This window comes from Phaseolus vulgaris, chromosome 9 (assembly GCF_051622355.1).
Source record: "Phaseolus vulgaris cultivar YP4 chromosome 9, ASM5162235v1, whole genome shotgun sequence".
NCBI classification, from domain to species: domain Eukaryota; kingdom Viridiplantae; phylum Streptophyta; class Magnoliopsida; order Fabales; family Fabaceae; genus Phaseolus; species Phaseolus vulgaris.
Genome location: NC_143506.1, coordinates 39937418 through 39959533, shown reverse-complemented (window position 1 = coordinate 39959533; position 22116 = coordinate 39937418). Strand labels below are relative to the sequence as shown.

The following is a 22116-nucleotide window of genomic DNA, read 5'->3' as shown; positions in this document are numbered from 1 at the left end:
GAAGTGAGAAATTAAAAAAAAAATAATGGAAAAGTATGAACGACAGAAATTTTTTTTGAAAAAAAGATATAAAAATAATAAGAAAATATGAAAAGAAGAAATAATGGAAGGAAAGAAATGAAGTAAAAGTTTATTTTTTATTCAATTTTGTTGATCGCTGCTAACTTGATGCAAGAAAAGGAAATAAATTGAAATTTATTTTAATATCTTAATATTTCATTTTAATTTTTAAATTAAGTGGTGGTAGTGAACACAATTTCTTTTATCTTATTTTAGTTAACAATAGTTTTAATTTGATTCATGATGACATGGAGTCATGTAAAAAATTACGTAAGAAAAACACACATGTTTAACTTAACCTTTAATAGTGATGTTACTTATTTGTTGATAAAATTACCACAAAAGAAAAATAACGAGAGAAATATTAGATTTATGTTAAAGTTATGAATAATCTTTTATTAAATATGGTTTACCTTTTAAATGTGTACATTAAAATTATCAAATGTGGATTTGGCTCTTAGGCGATGAGAAGAAAGATTTGTGGGAAAAAGTACTGGATTCTAAGTATGGAGGTTGAAGAGATTTTTGGGTGTAAAAGAATTGTAGATCATATTTTTTATTTTTTTTGTGGTGGAATTTGAAAGAAATTTGGTTTCTTGAGTGTTAGAAAGACAACTTTAGGATAATTTTATGGGAGGTAGATAACGAGAGAGAGATAAGGTTATAGGAGGACAAATGGACGAGAAATATGTTTCTCAAGGTCAATCTTCCAATGATGTTTTCCATTTGTTCTAATAAAGAAGCTTACATTTGGCTAGGAGGGGAGATGACAGTCAATCTAGAGTAGTTTTGGAAGTTGGAATGGAGAAAGAACTTGTTTGAATGAGAAAAGAATCAGGAACAACAGTTAATGTATCTTTTGGGAGAGAAAAGGATAAGAGAGGATAAGAAAGATTCTTGAATTTATAAATGGAATTTCCATGAGAAGTCAGGTGTTATTTATAAATGGAATTTCCAACTACAATAGTACCATTTCCTCAACACTTAATATTTTCTCTTAACCATTTTCTTTAGCAAATAAAAAAAATAGAAATACAAAGGAATACTCCAACACTTATAAAAAAAAAATCTACTCAATATACTACATCAAAAAATTAGATCCTATTATATATATATTTCTACATAGACTTATTCAAAATTTCACTATTTCAAAATAAAAAACAGATTCAATAAATCTAAAATAAACAAACTTAAATAAAAATAAAAATTATAAAAAAAATACATCAACTTAGTCAAAAGAAAAAAAAAATATGATGATAAGTCACCAATTTTAATATTAATTAATTCTTTATGTATTAATTTATTGTTACGTATAGATTCTCTTTTATCTCTCATCTGCTTATCCTCTCTTTAATGTCTCATCTATTATTAACTTCGTTATTCTTAAGTGCTATAAAGAAATTGAGTTTTCCATGAAAACCGTAATTTACAAGTGTTTTAATTTGCCAATCATATCATCTAATCAATGTTTAACAAAAAATGTTATTTATATTATATACCTTCAAATATTAGTGCTAGCTCTTTATTTACGCTAGCTTCCGATCGGATCTGGAAATAATATAGCCATGCACATGCATTTTAACTATAAATATTGGAGAAATGTCAACTAAACACGTGAATAAGTGTATTATGAATAATTACAGAAGTTGAGTCAACTAGAATGGTTTATTTTCACCCTAAATTCTAAAACAAATGTTGATATCTATCTGTTCTTTGTTGAATATTACTCAACAATTAAAAATAAAACATTTTAATCATAGAAGTAAATGAAAACTTTATTTAACTTACATTTTAATTATATAAGTATAACCGCAAAGTGTTATGAAACTTATAAGAGAAATATTATGAATTTGAGTTAAATCTAAAGTTGATTTTCACGTGAATAATAACTCAAAGAAAATTTAACCACTACACCAAGCAAATGCTTTACTATGATTATGATTTTTATTATACTTATTATTATTAACAATATTAATATTAATAATATGAATATAATAATAATGTTAATAATAATATCTATACATCTATACCTATATATATATATATATATATATATATATATTATATATATATATTATATAAAGGGGATTCCCCTCTTAACTGCTCTAAATTTTTTTTCCTATTTTATCCTTATATTAATATTTATTTTTATTATTGTATTATGGTCATTTTGTCATTTCTTATTCACCTCTTAATTGCTCTTAATTCTTTTTTCTATTTTATCCTTACTTAATAATTTATTGTATTAATTTATTTTGGTTATTTGGACATTTTATAATTTCAAAAATTAATAAAATAATTTTAAAATTTATTTTATTTGTTATTATTTAATTGTGGAGAGAGTGGAGAGGGTGGGGAGAGTGGAGAGAGTGATTAGTTACTTTTCTGTTTTAAAGATCTTTTTTTTTATTAAATAAAAAATTAAAGATATTTGTAATATTTTGTGGACCACTTTAGTAGGAGAGTGGAGATTTAGTACGTTACTTTTTTTTTTATTTAAACTGATATTCTCGATTACACATAACTCACGTATCCTACTTTCCACTTTCTCTCTCCTATATAGGTACCTACTTCCCACTTTCTCTCTCCACTACACATAACACATTCTTTTTTTTACCATACTTCTCACTTTTCTTTTCTCTTTCCTTTTCACTTTCATGTAAAATCATACTTTCATTTCTTTGATTAATCTTGCACTTTTCATGGATTGTTTGTGAGTTTTTGGAGTTTTTTTTTGCAGTGGCTTTGGATCCGTGATTGGGAAAATCTCGACAATGGTGTTCTAGGAGCATCTCTCCAAGGTTTATTTGTTTTCAAGAAACTATGCAGGTTTTGTTGTCTAATGATTATGAAGGTTTTGTTGTGTCTAATGAGGGTCTAGCCTATACTCAAGACTAAAAAACATAGGACCTATATTTTCTCAATATTGCACTACATTATAATTCAAACAATTTTAACTTTTTTGCTTTGCTTTATATTAAATTATAAAAAAAAATGGAAAGTGATAACTTCTCATACTCTAATTTCACCTTCGCAATTATAGAATAATGTTTTTTCATCATTACTCTACTTCAAATTTGAACAGTCAAATTAGTATGTAAAATGTTTCAATTTTTTATTTTATGCATTATCTTATTTTGGTTTATATTTTTTTTATTTTATGCATTATCTTATTTTAGTTTATAAAAAAATGGAAAGTGATAACTTTATATTTTTATTTATGAATATCTGATTTTTTTTTATGTTGTGGAACATAATTTAATAGGAGGTCTTTTAAAATTATTTCGTAAACCATAATAAACATAATTTTACTAAATTTAATGAGTTTTAATAATATTCAATCAATATGCATTTAAAAAAATATTTTTATGACATAATTTTCACAATCTATGTTAAAACAAAATGAGTATATATATGATCGTCTATATATTTGATTTAAAAGGTTAAATATTACTATAATCACTAAAACAATGTATTAATTAAGACCTAAGTTTCTTTTAGTTTGAAATACTAATTAAAATCAAACTATTATAGATTTAATGAATAGTCAAATCAGTAAAAATAGAAAATATTGATACATAATAATAATAATAACATTAATAGAAAAAATAAAAAAATACAATAATTATAAAAATAAAATATTAGATACATAATAATAAAAATAAAATATAGATATACATTAAAAACAAAAATAAAAAAATGCGGATACACCTGCGCGAGAGCGCCTGTGTTCCCGCTAGTATATATAAAGGGGATTCCCCTTTTAACTTCTCTTAATTTTTTTTCATATTTTATCCTTATATTAATATTTAATTTTATTATTGTATTATGGTCATTGTATCATTTCTTATTCCCTCTTAACTGCTCTTAATTTTTTCCCATTTTATCCTTATATTAATTTTTAATTTTATTATTGTATTATGGTCATTGTGCCCTTTCTTATTTTTTCTACAATATTTAATATACGTAGTGGACATTTATGAATTGAAAGAGAGGTGGAGGAACGGTTATGAATTGAAAGAGAGGTGGAGGAACATTTATGAATTGAAAGAGAGGTGGAGGAACGGTTATGAATTGAAAGAGAGGTGGAGGAGTGGTTATGAATTGAAAGAGATAATTTATTTTGAAAATTAATTCCATAATGAAAGAGTGTCTGTTGTATGAGAGAGAAATAAATTTAATAAAATATTTGAAATAAATGGAACAACCGTTTGAATTGAAAGAGATAATTTATTTTGAAAATTAATTGCATAACGAGAGAGAGTGTCTGTTTCATGAGAGAGAAATAAATATTAGGAAATGTGAGTAGTGGCCAAACGTGAACAATTTGATTATTACTGAGCGGTTACCACTTTCTTCAGTAGTTTCCACCGTCACCATTTACATCCACTTTCTTACGAAGGAATAGTTTTCACCAGTTACATTCACTCCCTTATAAGGAGTAGTTGAGCGGTTACCACTTTCTTCCACTTTCTTATAAGGAGTAATTTCACCCGTTGCATCCAAAGAAAAAAAAAAAGCTCATAAATTTTGACACATTTTGAACTCTCTTCCTTCACGCTCCATGTTCTTCTCCTACTCTCACCCATCTTAGTCCCTCTTCAATCACCACTGTACAACAACGACCACCATTGCTTCTTCCTTCTCGCACTTCCCAAAGCGTTCGAAGCAGAGACGTGTCTCATTGTTATATGATTTGAACATTTTTGTTTCTATTGCTTTCTTAATTTTTTTTTATATATATTTTTGAATGAATTTTAAGCCCAGCTTTGCGGGCAAAGTTTTTATGTCTACTGTGCTTTGATCTATTAGATATGTTGGAAGTTTGGTAATTTGTATTTAGTTTATTATTTTATTTTTTTCAACTTCTTTGCCATGGAAGATGTGGATTCAATTGATATGGTGATAGATTCCGCAACTTCCAACATACAACCATTTGCATTATGTTTTGACATTGTTTGCTGGTCCATTTTTTTTAAACCTTAATTTTAACCTTGATAACCTTACAAAGTTCAAGATTACACCCAAGTTTAATCAAAATTTAATATTCAAAAATAATAAAATGAAAATATAAAAAAAAATTAACATAAAATCTTAATAAAACTATTATCAATGATGCATTTAGATAATTTACATATCTTCTCATATAATTTAATATTTATTAAAATTATATGAATATATAAATAGTAAAAATGAAAAATGCGGATACAGCACATGAGTGCTCGTGTTCCCACTAGTTATTAATAATAATATTAATAATAATAATAATAATAATAATAATAATAATAATAATAATAATAGTAATAATATTAATAAATATTAATAATATGAATAATATTAATAAATATTAATAATATTAATAATATGAATATAATTTATTTTATTATTATTAATAATAATTATATTAATATGTATAAATTATGTTAATAATAATAAGTATAATAAAAATGATAATATGATCAAAGGATTTGTCTGGTCTAGTGGTTAACTCTTCCTTGGACACTGTAAAAACTTGGGTGATAAACCTGGCTGTTGCAGTAAAATAAACTATAAACTTAACTACAAGATTTGATTAGCATTTCTGCGCTAGTGATTATATTATATTGTGTGATTATTATTTTTTATTTAATATGTAAATGATTAATTAGTATCATATATTATTAAAATAATACAAATTTCATCACTACAAGAAAATCATGAAATAGAAACCAATTTTTAGAGACCAAAATAATTAGTTACAATAGAAACTAAATTAGAGACCATTTTAGAAACTAAAAAGAAATTTGGTTTCTAAATTAGTTTCTATTATTTTATATTATTGTTAAATAGTTTCTAAATTAGTATCTAATTAGCAACCAAGGTTTTTGCTACCAAATTTAGAAACTAATTATTTTGGTTTCTAAAAATTGGTTTCTATTTCATGATTTTATTGTAGTGCATAAAGGAGTTAGCTTAAAGAAATCAAATTTAAATTTGAATTGTGAGAAGACTTTTGACCATGATAGTGATTGATTGTATTTACTTTAATATTTATTTTTCGTAAAGCTTGAATATTATTGTTTCATGTATTAAATAGTATGTTTAGACAAATTTTATAAATATTTCAAAGAATAAAAAAATGCACTTTTAAAAATTAAAATTATCTTGTGTATAAATTAATTTAGTAAAAGATTTTAATTTTTTTAATTCTTAAGTTTTGTATCAAACATCAATTTTTTGCCAAAATTATATTAATAAAGCATTAACAAACCATGACAAAATGGGAACTCCATTCCAACAATTTGACTATAAGAGATTGGAGTAATGAATTTTTCGTTATATGCATCACTTTTAATGAAAAAAAGGTGACATTTTGACCATTTATACAGAATCCGAAAATTAAACTTTCTGCATATTGTTTTAAAATCAATATATTACTTTTATCCTTTTTATTATTATTACTAATTAACGAAAACACAGACCTACGTGTATTTTTTATTTTTTTACATTTTATTATAAAATATAATTTAGAATCTTACTATATATAGAAAAACATGAATTTAGAATATATTTTATTCTTCATTTAAAAAATTAATTATATAAGGTAAAAATTATCATCCATATATATCAATTAGTTTTAAAAAAAGAAGTTATTTATTATTTTAAAATAAAAAAATATTCAATTATTTATTTTATATAATAAACAAAATTATTTTTTAAAGATGAATAATTACACTTTTTTTCTTTATATTGAAATAAAAATATATTATAAAATTATAAAAATATTTTTATTAGAAATTATTAAAAAAATAAGTAATTTTTTAAGTTTCTTGTATGCAATTTTTTTATCGTGTAGATTATTTTTTATTCGAAAGAATTATTTGAATTTAAAAAAAAGTAGTTATTTAAAGGGTAAAATTGTAAAATTTGGATTCTTTTTCTTTTTTTTCAAATTCAAATTTCTCTAATTTTTTAAAAATTCAAAATTTTAATTTAAAATAATTTTTAAATTTGTTAGAATAGGAAATTATATTTTTGCTTATAAGAAATAAAATATTTTTTGTTATTCAGAATATTGTACCAAATATCATAAGGTTTTTTAATATTGTTCTAAATCAGAATTAAAATTTTATTTTTGCACTCTACGTTACTATTTAATGAAAATTTATTACAGAAGTTATGAAAAAGGTAAAGCTTTGATTATAATGGAAAAGAAAAACTATTTATAATACTGATTCTACTTGTTACAAACAAAAATGATTGTGTTGACAAAACTATACCCTTAAAATACTCTTATAGAAAAACATACTCTTGTAGAAAAAAGATACTTGAATTTTCATAGTTGAATTTTCATATAGTAGAATTTTCAAAAAGAACATTCATCAATAAAACAAAAAAAAAACGTGTTTATTGAATCGTCAAAATAACTAATTAAATAAGTTTTCTTAAATTAAATAAAAACATATTTTCATTTTTTTCAATTTACTTTTTTAATATTTTAATATATTTTTAATAAAATAAATTACAATATATTTTTATATGTTTTAAAGTTTTGTTAAATTAAATAAACACCTTTTCTTATTTTTATTTTAATCCTTTTTTATATTTTGCTATTTTTTTTATTAAATTAATTCATTTTATTTTATTCAAGATTTTTTTATTAATGGAACGAAATTTACGACAAAATTGTTGACTATGACCAACACGAGCATAAAGACTAAGACTAGTATAGAACCAAATTAATGATTATATTTTATTATTATTAAAGTAACAATATATTGATATCCTAATAAATTTAAACAATCATTTTATATCATTATTTTACTTTTGTTCCTATAATTACAAAATTTTAATTTTTCAATAACCACATTACTCTTAAAAGTTAAGTTATCAAGTGATTATTTAATAATAAAAGATCATTCTTAATTAAGAGACTTTATATTTATTAAATATTTTACAATGAACTAAAAGTATAACTAAATCATTTATAAATCAATTATTTTATAATCTTGAATTCGATTTAAACTCACTTACTAACATAATATTATTCAGTAACATATAGTAATGGATTAAAACTTTATTTTACACTTATAATATGATCTACAATATTACATAATTATATATTTTTTACTATAATTATATAATTTTGTATAAAATAATCAAAGTACTCATGATCATTCATGATAATCTTGCACTTCAACTTTTAGAGATAGAAATATCTTTAATTTTCAAAATATTTAACAAGAATCACATCTAAAAATCTAGAGAGAGTTCGATAAGTTTAGTAATAGAAAATATTTGCTGAACTTAATTTGTTAGCCTTTAATATTCTACAATTTAGTGCAATATGTACTTCATATATTTTCAAAAAAATCTTGAAAATTATTTATTATTTATGGAACACATTTCAAATTTTATCATCAAATTAATATTCTTAATGGTTAAAAATTATTCTCACTAAAAATCAATTTTAGACTTCTTAAATTGGTTAATTAGGAGTATTTTGACAATTTATACAAAATCTAGTCAATTACAGAAAAAATATTAAAAATCATTTCCAATATTATAATTAACATTCTTCCTTATTTTTACATTAGATTAAAAAGATATTCCATTTTTTATACTTTTATGACATCACAAAAACTTATGATAATTTTTCGGGTTCAATTAAAAAACATATTTAAAAATTATTTTCAGACAGTAGTTAATTGTATGAATCATGATGGTCTTCCTTCTCAAAATTTTATTCCATTATTTTCATATAAACTTCTGAATAATTCATAAGTCATGTTTGTTTTACAAGAGAGTTACCATAGATAGTTTAACTAAAATAATAAATATTGCAGTGACTATTCATAATTATTTTTAATATAAACAATACACATTTTATTTACTTTAGTTAACAAGAAAATTGTTTAACTTGTAAAAAAATACCTTACAAAAAGAAGTCAAAAGAGGAAGGTTAAGAAGGTAGGGGTTGAGACGTGTGTATGATAAAGCATTTTCATTGCATGGTTTAATGGTGAAAAAGTAGGGTTTTACGTAGCGTCTTATTTTACATATTCATCACTGTTAAGGATAAGTTTTTTTTTTCTCCTTTATATAGGCCTCTTCTTTATTCTTCCCTTCACTTCTTCTCTTTCTTGTCTGCAGGTGTTGAAGTGGAGATGGCAAGCCTGAATGGTGAAGAAAAGAGGAAGGAAGAAGAGATACAAGATGCACAAAGCTTCTCGCATGCCATGGAGATTGTAGGTTCGGTGGCCCTTCCGATGGCAGTGCAATCGGCGACGGAGCTGGGAGTGTTTGAGGTGCTGAAAGAAGCGGGAGAAGGTGCTAAGCTGTCTGCTAAGGAAATAGCATCAAAGATTAGTTGCAGTAACCCACAAGCAGCCTCAATGCTAGATCGTCTCCTCGCACTTCTTTCTTCTTACTCCATTCTTCACTCTTCCCTCATTTCCGACCACCGCGTTCCTCCCACCTTTCACCGGCTCTACAGCCTCACACCCGTCGCCGCATTCTTTGTTCCCAATTCTGATGGAGTTTCGTTGGGGCCCATGATGGCCTTATGCCAAGACAAAATCTTCCTACAAAGCTGGTTCAACTCTCTCTCTCAACTATTATTATCATTTTATGTTCCTTTCCATCACAAACATATTCGTATAATTTAAAGAAATATGTTTTATTAACACCCAATCTATCTGGTACTAATACAGATTTGACACTGCTGGCGTGATATTAATTAACGCCGGTAATATTTGATGAGGATTTGATGAGGATGTGACACTAATTCTATATTATAATATATGACACGTAGCACACAAAAAATTGGTTATTTGTGTGTCTCTAAGTGGTTACTTATGTGACGCACGCAAAACTGGTTACTCGTGTGTATAAGTGGTTACTTATGTGATGTTTATGGTCACCTACTCTTCATGAAAAAAAATTCATTTTTTTTAATAAGAACCATATATTACATCGATGAGATGACTTAACTGGTGTAATAACTCTACCAGAACTGGTTACCCAGCCACAAGTTCCTCCACATATACTGGCACACGCAAAACTGGTTACCGTCTTTCTGTAAGTGGTTACTTATGTGACGTTTATGGTCACCCACTCTTCATGAAAAAAAATCATTTTTTTTAATAAAAACCATATATTACATCGGTTAGATGACTTAACCGATGTAATAACCCTACCATAACTGGTTACCAGCCACATGTTCCTTCACATATACTGGCACACGCAAAAACTGGTTACTCGTCTGTCTGTAAGTGGTTACTTATGTGACGTTTACGGTCACCCACTCTTCATGAAAAAAAATCAATTTTTTTAATAAAAACCATATATTACATCAGTTAGATGACTTAACCGATGTAATAACCCTACCATAACTGGTTACCAGCCACATGTTCCTTCACATATACTGGCACACGCAAAAACTGGTTATAGTGTGTCTGTAAGTGGTTACCTATGTGACATTTATGACCCACCACTCTTTATGAAAAAAAAAATCAATTTTTTAATATGGGACATATATTACATCGGTTAGACGGCTTAACCGGTGTAATATGGGTCATTCTGAGTAAAAAAAATATATATTACACCGGTTGTTACTAATAACCAATGTATTATATTTTTTTTTACCCTATTTTGAAACTCACACTGCTCATTTGTGCGCAATCTCACTATGTCACGTTTGGAGAGCGTCAAATGTGTGTTACTATATTTTAAAATATATCATGACTCTATTTTAAATTATACCAAAAAAATATGTGATTGGAAGTAAATGTTTACAAGAGGATTTATGAATTGTGAGGCACTTTTGGGCACGTTTCTTCATTTGCTCAAGTGAAATAACTTTGTTTATACATTATTAGGAGTGAGCTGAAAGATGCAATTAGGGAGGGAGGTATTCCATTCAACAGGGTTCATGGCACTCATGCTTTTGAGTATCCACGTTTGGACTCAAGATTCAATAAGGTTTTCAACACAGGAATGATCAATCACACCACTTTGGTGATGAAGAAGGTTCTGGAATCCTACGAAGGTTTTGAGGGCATAAAAACACTGGTGGATGTTGGTGGTGGTCTTGGAATCAACATTAACTTGATCACTTCTAAATACCCTCATATTCATGGCATCAATTTCGACTTGCCTCATGTCATTCAAGAGGCTCCTTCCTGTCCTGGTATCATCCTTACACATTCCAATCCTGTGGTTCTGCAAAATTAAAAAAAAATGTTATTTGGTTAACTTTGAGTTTTACAAGAGAATAATATTAAGAGTGTGTAGTATTTACTTTCTAATATTACAGGAGTGGAACACGTTGAGGGAGACATGTTTGAAAGTGTGCCTAAAGGAGACGCCATATTTATGAAGGTACCTAATTGTCGGTAGGGAAATATAGGAGTATTTAATTGGAAAATTATGGTTTTAATTTTACTTCATAACATCTTATAATAATATAATAATATTTTAAATTAAAAAATATTAATTTATGAAACCTAAATAATTAGATATTAATTTAAAAATCATTTCTCAATAATAAAAACTAATTTAGAAACTAATAATTTTTTTATTCTAAAATAGTATATAATTTAGTTAATATAGCAACTAAATATTTCTAGTATTTAAAATTAGTTTCTATTTAATAATTTTTTAATAGTGATTTTATCACACCTTTTTTACATCGGTTTAAATTTCTAAACATTAATATTCAAACTTGATTTGTTTTTTTATATAATTAATAGAAACTATGAAGGTCTTTTTTATCAATATGAATAATAGTTGGTTGAAAAAGAGTTTAATTCAAACTGATGCATGACTTATACCAACTTCATTCAATGCGGTTTGACATTAAGTAATTGTACAGTGGATACTTCATGATTGGAGTGATGAACATTGTGTGAAGCTGTTGAAGAATTGCTATGATGCAATTCCTGATGATGGAAAGGTGATAGTTGTGGAGTCAATTCTTCCAAAGTTACCAGAGACTAATAATGCTTATAAGGGGGTTGCACAAATGGATGTTGCGATGATGACTCAGAACCCAGGAGGTAAAGAGCGATGTGAAGAAGAGTTCATGAAATTGGCAACAACAGCTGGATTCAGTGGCATCAGATATGAATGTCGTGTCAACATTTTCTGGATTATGGAGTTCTTCAAGTAGACCACACCATATGTTATTTCTAATTTCTTGTTTATACGTTTTATGTTTGCTTTTATGCATTTTAAAGTAACAGAATAAGTTTCTGATATAATATATTATGTTATATACACTATTGAGCCTCTACTCAAGTTGTGTGATGTGGTTTAAGATTAAAAGAAAGTTTGTTATGAAAATGTTTCTCAATCAAGCTACACAAAATGTTGTTAAACACATGAATGATACACACTAGTGTAACTTAAGAAAAAGTAAAAAAAATAATAATAATCAAATCTTGCTGATAAAAAATCTTGAATAATAATCATCATTTAATAGTAATTGGTTTCAAGAAAAGAGATGATTGTTATTGTCTCTCCTGCTTAAACAATAATATTCTTCACTTATGATTAAAAAAAAAATTTAAGTTTGTTTAAGCATCACTCTAACAATCTTTACGCTCAAATAAGATATAAAAAATTAATATATACGTAAAGCTCAAAATAACTAATAATACTCAAGTTGACCTTCAGATACTACCATCAATTTTAAGAATCCTCCTTGTAAATCTCAATGTTTATTTATTTAATTTCAATATTCAAGTCACCAATTTAAAACAATAACAGTCATACACATATAATAAATCAATTTCAGTTTAGAAAAAAATTTATGTGAAAGTTAATAAATATACAAATAACAGTTAAAAAAAATTAAAGATTCTTCAAATCTAAACATATTAAAAGTAAGAAGAAGAGAATGCATCTCACATTAGTGTCTGTAAGTGAGTTTTCTTTTTTTGGTTGTTTAATTGTTAATGTTACTCATTTTTATTTTCATTTTCCTACCCCGAAGGCGGAATACTGCACAAGTAGAGAGTTATCTTGATACCATTATTGATGTGGGCATCGACGGAGAGGATGAATGCGTTCTGAATATGACATTCTTATTCAAAAATCAAAATTGGTTATCTTGATACCATTGTTGAATAGGATTAGAAAATAAATATTTTCTTAAGGTTTGTTATGAAGTTTCTCATCTTATTCTTCTTCTTTTTTTCTTTTCATTATTATATTTCTCTTTTTTAGTTTTATTTTAGTAACAACAAATCAAAATTAGTGATTCACAAGAATGATGACTTAATTTCTTTAAGGTACAAAGTTAACTTGACATCATTGTTGATGTGGACATGGAGGATGAATGCTTTCTAAACATTCTTGCAGAGAAGAGGAAAGAAATTGGAAAATAAATATTTTTTTAAGGTTTGTTACAGAGTTTCTTATCTTATTATTTTTTTTTCATTATTATATTTCTATTTTTTAGTTTTATGTTAGTAACAACAAATCAAAATTGGTTATGTTTATTGTGTTATAAATTTAAATTTGTTTAATATATTTTTTACTGCAACTTAATTATTAAAATAGTAGGTTACAAGTCATAAATGATGAGCGAAAATGTTTTTATCTTCTTTTTACTTAGTGATATTTGATATTTAAAAGATATGAATACACACAATAATATACAATATAGTAATAATAAAAAAAATCAGATGCACATGCGCTTTAGCGCCTGTGTTTCCGCTCATATTAATAATATGAATATAATATTAATAATATGAATATAATTTATTTTATTATTATTATTAATAATTATATTAATATGTATAAATTATATTAATAATAATAAGTATAATAAAAATGATAATATGATCAAAGAACTTGTTTGGTCTAGTGGTTAATGTTTCCCTAGTCATTGGAAGGACTTGGGTTTGTGTCCTGGCTTGCATTACATACGGATTTTAGAGGATATGAATCCAAATAGAAATGATAATAAAATTGGGAATTTAGGGTTACGAAACGAAATAAATTCAAAACAGTAACAATAGAAACCTGGATAAAGGAAGGCGCCACAAACAAAGTTTGATAAGTCTAAGGATGATCGCCACAAGAATTGGTGGATTCTTGATAAGATCGCAAGATGCAGGGAAAAACCCTAGCAGAGAAACACTCTCTAAAATTGTCAAAATATTCATTCCCCTATTCTGAGTTCCAATAGTGTATAAATTACAAGTTTAGCTAGAGGTATTTTCTTGTTTGTAAGAAAATAAGACGAAACTACAATCCTTATATTTCAAGAAGGATCATTTGCCCCAGTGGTTAAGTTGATACTTTCCATCTGGTTCTAGGATCCAAACATGTTGTGCATGTAATCAATGAAGTCTTTTTAAGCTGTGGGCAATTCAACAATTGGGCCTCCAAAATATTAGCCACCTTGTGCTGTAAAGTCTCTTGGGCCTTTTTAAGCCTTCCTCTTGTCATGGGTCCGCCTAAGTCTGGGATGGCTTGGTCAAGTTCCTCCTTACTATGCCCTTTGGTTTGGATGTCCTCATCATTCCCTCCCTCTTGAGAAAGACTTGAAGTTAATTCCAAAGCTTCATCATCTGCAGTAAAAGGAGACAAATCAGACACGTTAAAAGTGTTACTGACATTGTACTTACTTGGAAGATCAATCTTGTAGGCATTGTCATTAATCTTTTCTAACACTTGGAAAGGTCCATCCCCTCTAAGTTGGAGCTTTGATTTTCTTTGTTCAGGGAATCTTTCTTTCCTCATGTGTACCCAGACCCAATTTCCAGGCTCAAAGATTACTTTCTTTCTTCCTTTGTTAGCTTGCTTAGAATAACCTTCAACCTTTTTTTCAATTTGTGCTTTGACCTGTTCGTGTAGCTTTCTCACATAGTCAGCCTTAGCCTGTGCATCTTTATGCTTTACAACAGAAACGTTAGGCATAGGTAACAAGTCTAATGGAGTTAAAGAATTTAATCCATACACAATTTCAAATGGAGAACAATTTGTTGTGCTATGAACAACCCTATTGTAAGCAAACTCAATATGAGGTAAACATAATTCCCAAGCTTTCAATTTTTTTTTTCAAAATAGTTCTAAGTAAGGTACCCAAAGTTCTATTCACTACCTCTGTTTGTCCATCTGTTTGGGGATGACAAGTAGTTGAAAACAAAAGTTTGGTACTTAACTTACCCCATAAAGTCCTCCAAAATTGAGTTAGGAATTTTTATCCCTATCACACAATACTTCTTGGTAGCCCATGAAGTCTTACTACTTCTGATGCGATCCAAAAGGCCAAGGAACCAGGTCAACAGGCGCCACCTCGACCCAAGAGGACTCTGAAGAAGCCGTTAAAGCTATTGGACTAATTCAACCATTCCAGCATATTTTCCTCATTTGTTGGTTACTGCATTTTCTTTGTTTTTAGCATCATGGGTATTAGTGGTTAGAACATGGCTATCATTTAGGAGTTTGTTTCAGTTGAGTGGTCATCATAGGATTAGTGGTTAGTTACGAATTCTGCATTAAATACTTGTAATTTTCATTAAGGGGATATACACAGAAAACTTGCATCAGTTCTTTTTCCTTTCTGAATTTTCTTAGTCTGGAGTTTAGCCTACTTACAAGCTGCTATCAACTTCCCTAAAAAACAAGTCAGCTACATGGCAAGCATCATCAATTTTTTTACAAGGAATAAAATGAGCCATTTTGGAAAATTTGTCAACAACCACAAAAATAGAATCTTTCCCAACTTGAGTTTGTGGCAAACTCAATACAAAGTCCATTGAAATACCAATCCAAGGGCTATCAGGAATAGGTAAAGGAGTGTACAAACCTTGAGGTTTGACTTTTGATTTGGCCTTTTTACAAGTAATGCACTTTTCACAAAAATTTTGTACATCACATTTCATGTGAGGCCAATAAAAATGTTCATGCAAAGTGTCGTAGCTCTTTTGAACCCAAAAGTGCCCCATTAGCCCTCCCTCATGTGCTTCTCTTACTAAAAGATCCCTAATGGAACATTTAGGAACATACAATCTTTTCTTCTTAAACAAATAACCATTGTCCTTAAAATAGCCATTGGTACTAAACTTTATGCAAGCATTATAGATTTCAGCAAATTCAGAATCATGTGGATAAATATCTTTTAAAAATTCAAGACCAAACAATTTTGTTTCAAGAGTAGAAATCAAAACATGTCTTCTAGACAAAGCATCAACCACAATATTTCATTTTCTTTTTTTATGCTTAATGACATATGGAAATTGTTCTAAAAATTCAACCCACTTGGCATGTCTTTTATTTAATTTTCCTTGGCATTTTAAGTACTTTAAAGACTCATGGTCACTATGAATCACAAATTCTTTTGGTAAGAGATAGTGTTGCCATGTTTGTAATGATCTCACTAAGGCATACAATTCCTTATCATAAGTGGGATAGTTTAAGGAACCACCATTTAATTTCTCACTAAAATAAGCAATTGGATAACCTTTTTGCATCAAAACAGCTCTTATACCCACATTAGATGCATCACATTCAATTTCAAAAGATTTTGCAAAGTTTGGTAATGCAAGAATGGGGGCATTAATCAATTCATGCTTAAGGGCGGCAAAGGCTTTTTCCTGTTTTTCTTCCCATTTAAACCCAACATGCTTTTTAACAATCTCATTTAGGGGTGCTGCCAAGGTGCTAAAATTCCTTACAAATCTCCTGTAGAAACTAGCTAGGCCATGAAAGCTCCTAACCTCACTCAAATTTTTAGGGATAAGCCATTCTTGGATAGCCTTCACCTTTTCATAATCTACCTGAACTCCTTTGGCACTTACCACAAAACCCAAGAACGCAATTTGTTCAGTACAAAATCTGCATTTATCAAGATTAGCATACAACTTTTCTTTTCTAAGAACATTCAAAACAGCACACAAATGTTCCTTATGTAATTCCAAACTAGTGCCATAGATCAAGATGTCATCAAAATACACCACAACAAATTTGCCCAAAAATTCTCTCAAAACATGGTTCATTAATCTCATAAAAGTGCTTGGGGCATTTGTTAGCCCAAATGGCATCACACGCCACTCATACAATCCATATTTTGTTTTAAAGACAGTTTTCCATTCATCCCCCTCCTTAATCCTAATTTGATGGTAACCACTTCTTAAGTCAATTTTTGAAAATATACAAGCACCGTACAGTTCATCTAATAAATCATCTAACCTGGGAATAAGGTGTCTATACTTGATGGTAATATTATTGAGTGCTCTACAATTTGTGCACATCCTCCAAGAACCATCCTTTTTAGGCACCAAAATAACTGGAACAGCACAGGGGCTCATTCTCTCTTACACCCATCCTTTGTTCATCAGTTCTTCTACTTGAGTTTGGATCTCCTTTGTCTCTTGAGGGTTGCTTCTATAAGCTGGCCTATTAGGAAAAGATGCTCCTGGAAGAAGGTCAATGTGATGTTCAATTCCCCTTAGGGGTGGGAGTCCTCTAGGAACATCACTTGGAAACACATCCTGGAATTCCTACAACAAAGAATCAGCACTAGGAAGAAAATTAATTTGATTAGAATGGTCAGCAACCAAAGTATTATTTTTGCAATAAAGTAAGTAAAGGGGTTTGCTAGAAAGTAACAACTTTTTCACTTCATTCACTTTCAGCAATCCACTCATTTTTTTCTCTTTTTAGGTGTTTCACTCTTGCTCTGTTTAGGTATTTCACTCATCTCTCTTTTCTCTTGGACTCTCTTTTCTCTCAATTTGATTTGATCCTCACACACCTCTTTAGGAGATAAGGGTTTGAGAATGATCTTCTTATTATTCTGCATGAAAGAGATTTTATTGGTGAAACCATCATGAATAGTCTTGGTGTCAAACTGTCACGGTCTCCCTAACAAAATGTGAGTTTCCTCCATTGGAACCACATCATACAAGACATTGTCATTATATTGTCCTATGGATATGTTCACCTCCACTTGCTTACTCACTATCATCTCTCCATCTTCACTAAGCCATTGAAGCTTGTATGGCCTTGGGTGCGGTTTTGTCTCCAAATTCAATTTGGTAACTAGTCTTGAGCTAGCTACATTGGTGCAACTTCCTCCTTCAACTATGAGTGAACATATTTTCCCTTCAATGGAACATCTAGTATGGAAAATATTTTCCCTTTGGGTTTGGTCCAAAGCTTGCATTTTGCTTCCTAAAAGCCTTCGAATCATCAACATATCACCCTCCAATGCATCCAACTCCACCTCTACATCCTCCTTCTCTTCTTCACTTGAAGGTTCACTATCTATTTGTCCATTTGATAACATGTACATAGTTTTTTTTGTTGGACATTCTGCAGCATAGTGTCCCCTTCCTAAGCATTTGAAACATTTTACATCACTTGTCTTCCTTTTAGGTGGTGAATTATTATATCTATTAGATGACTTCCCACTTGAAGACATGGTCGAACTTGAGGGAACTCCTTTATCATTCCAGTTGGAATTATTATTATTGTTAGAACTCCTCCTCATGATTCTTTTCCTCTTGAGTTGTTGTTCTACTTGGTTAGCCTTGTGCAACAAGTTCTCAATGTCAACATACTCTTGCAGCTCCACAACATCCCTAATATCGTAGTTCAGTCCATTCAAAAACCTAGCCATGATTGCTTCGTTTTCTTCATTCATTCCATCTCTAATCATAGTTACCTCCATCTCTTTAAAATACTCTTCCACACTTTTATTTCCTTGAGTCATTCTCTGGAGCTTGAGTTGCAAATCCCTATTGTAGCCTGCTGGAATATATCTCTTTCTCATAATCCTTTTCATTTCTGTCTAAGATTCTACCATGGGTTCTTCAAATCTAGTTTTGTCCCTTTGGTATTTATTCTACCAAGTTAAAGCATAATCTGAAAATTCAGTTGCTGCCAACTTCATCTTCTGTTCCTCATTATACTCATTGCAAGCAAACACATGCTCTACTTTAATTTCCCACTCCAAGTAAGCATCATGATCACTTTTCCCATTGATTGTGGGAATATTTAATTTTATTCCATCAATTCTCAGAGTTCTTTGTTCTCCCTCATTTTCTCTTCTCCTCCTCCTATCTCCCCCTCTATTTTCTGGATTTACTTGTTGTGCTTGCTCCATTTGATCCAACCTCTCATGGAGTCCATCACTTTGTTGTTTCATTATCCTTTCCAAGTGTTGTGTTAAGGCTTGCATCTGCAGTTGAGAAAGTCCACTATCTGACGATTCCCCTGCCATGCTCAAGTAAACAGATTACAAATAACAATAAGTTTGGGCCTCACACCACTTTCTCACGTGTTTACACTCAACACTCGTGTTTCACACAATAAGGCTTTTTTTTCTAATGATCACACTGTCTTTTACCACTCTTTCTCTACTTAAGGTTCTTACAAGAATCAAGCAATCGATAATCCATAATCACTTTCAAAAGTAGCAATCAGAATCAATTAAAAATAATAGTAAAAAACAAAATAGTGAAGATCAATTTCATTATCAACAAACAAGCAAGACAATTAAAAAACAGCAAGCAAAACAATATATAGAGAAAATAAAATATGTAGACATGCCACTTTTAGAACTTTTAACAAACATCAAGTATGCACTGAATCAGAGCTATTTTTTTCTTCTCTTTTCCTCTTGTTCTTTTTTTTTCTATTTCTGTTTTCCTCTTCTTCTTCCTTTTTTTTCTTTTCTTTTTTTTTTCTTTTTTTTCTTCTATTTTTTTCTTTTTTTTCTGTTTCTTCTTTTTTTTAAAAAAATAAAAAATAAAAATGAACAGTACCGTGAACAGTAATGAGGAAAAAAATATATTGGATGCACAATTATATTATGACTCAAACATTTGCTCTGAATACCAACTGATATGAATCCAAATAGAAATGACAATAAAATTGGGAATTTAGGGTTACGGAACGGAATAAATTCAGAACAGTAACAATAGAAACCTGGATAAAGGAAGGCGCCACAAACAAAGTTTGATAAGCTTAAGGATGATCGCCAAAAGAATTGGTAGATTCTTGATAAGATCGCAAGATGTAGGGAAAAACCCTAGCAGAGAAACACTCTCTAAAATTGTCAAAATATTCGTTCCCCTATTCTGAGTTCCAATAGTGTATAAATTACAAGTTTAGCTAGAGGTCTTTTCTTGTTTGTAAGAAAATAAGACGAAACTACAATCCTTATATTTCAAGAAGGATAATTTGCCCCAGTGGTTAAGTTGATACTTTCCATTTGGTTCTGGGTTCAAATCCTACTTGAGGAAAAAATAATAATATTATTCTATCTACTTGAGGAAAAAATAATAATATTATTCTATTTTTAAGGATCCAAACATGTTGTGCATGTAAGGCTTGGTCAAGTTCCTCCTCATCAGCAAGCAACCTTTGATCCATTTGATCCATATACTATGAAAACCAGCATTATGTTCCCCTATTATTGTCTTTTAATTATTTTTTCTAGATTGTTATAGATGCATGATTAATCTTTAACACTTTTTCCCCTATATCATGTTTCTTCACAAAAAAATTTCTAGTTCCTTGATTTTCTTGATGGCTTACATGATTAACTAAATTATTTTACTAATTTTTAAATTCTATCTCTTATTAAACCAACATGTTATGCATTTCATACATATTCTACTTATTGATCACGGTATTATAGGTCATTTGAAATGCGTTGAATAATTATGAGTTTAAAATAGACTATATAAAAAAATCCTCATTCATAATCAAGATCTTTAATGTTGCTACAATTTACTCATGGTACTTTAACCATCAAACAAGGTTTCCAATCTTGTTTGTTGGGATGACGGTTGTTTATTAGGATCCCTCATCTCTTTTAGAATGAGGTTTTGTATTATGAATTAAAGCAACCCTAGTACTCCCATTTTTATTTTTTTATTATTAATTATAAAAAATATTTTCAATCACTAATTTCTTATCAAAATTTTATTTTTTTCATTTGGACTAGGAATTTATCTTTAAATTTTAAATCCTAGAGACCTAAAAGAATATAAGTAAATGAATACAAAGTTTTAATTTGAAGTTAAATTACTTGATTTGATTATTATTTTTAATTAAAAAATAATAACTAATTATTATATTGATTAGTAGGTAAAATTTTGATAATTAATGTTATATATCAATTTAAAAATTATTTTTTATTTTTTATTAATAATAAAAATTACTTTAAATATCAATAAATTTTTAGTTTATATTATTTTTTATCTTTCAAAATATTTTTTATTAAATATGATGAAAATAATTATTCTAAACTGAAATATGATGAAAATATTATTCTAAACTGAAATATCATAAAGGTGAAAATAATCCTGGACACGTCAACGTCAATTATTGTACAATAAAATTTGATTTTGAAAAAAAATGACAAATGAAGTAAGAAATTAAAAAGAAAAGAATGGAAAAGTATGAACGACAGAAAAATTTAAAATCAAAAAAGAAATAAAAATAATAAGAACATATGAAAAGAAGAAATAATGTAAGGAAAGAAATGAAGTAAAAGTCTATTTTTTATACAATTTTGTTGAACACAATTTCTTTTATCTTATTTTAGTTAATAATAGTTTTAATTCGATTCATGATGACGTGGAGTCGTGTAAAAAACTACGTGAGAAAGACACACATGTATAAATTAACCTTTAATAGAGATGTTAGTTATTTGTTGATAAAATTACCACAAAAGAAAAATAACTTGAGGAATATTAGATTTATGTTAAAGTTATGAATAATCTTTTATCAAAGGTTTAGCTTTTAAATGTGAACATTAAAATTATCAAATGTAGATTTGGTGCTGAGGGCATGAGAAGAAGGATTTGTGGATTCTAAGTATGGAGGATGGAGGGATTTTTGGGTGCAAAACGAATTTTAGATCAGATTCTTTTTGGTGGTGGAACTTGAAAGAAATTTGGTCTCTTGAGGGTTAGAAAGATAAGTTTAAGATAATTTTATGGGAGGTATGGAACGGGAGGGAGATAAGATTATAGGAGGACAAATGGGCGGGAAATATGTCTCTCAAGGTCAATTTTTTGAGGATGTTCTTCATTTGTTCTAATAAAG

At 28.4% G+C, this 22116-nt stretch overlaps 1 protein-coding gene and 1 pseudogene across 1 annotated transcript; one reads left to right on the top strand and one right to left on the bottom strand.

The window, feature by feature from the left end:
* The first annotated feature begins 9174 nt into the window (after window positions 1-9174).
* LOC137822092 (isoflavone 3'-O-methyltransferase 4) lies at window positions 9175-12378 on the top strand. The gene is made up of 4 exons (XM_068626996.2): window positions 9175-9634; window positions 10920-11230; window positions 11357-11421; window positions 11915-12378. Exons 1-4 carry the CDS (start codon window positions 9207-9209, stop codon window positions 12209-12211), a joined length of 1101 nt encoding a protein of 366 aa, XP_068483097.2. The 5' UTR covers window positions 9175-9206; the 3' UTR covers window positions 12212-12378.
* A 5320-nt stretch (window positions 12379-17698) lies between these two features.
* LOC137822471 (uncharacterized) lies at window positions 17699-18856 on the bottom strand (annotated as a pseudogene).
* Between the last annotated feature and the right edge of the window lie 3260 nt (window positions 18857-22116).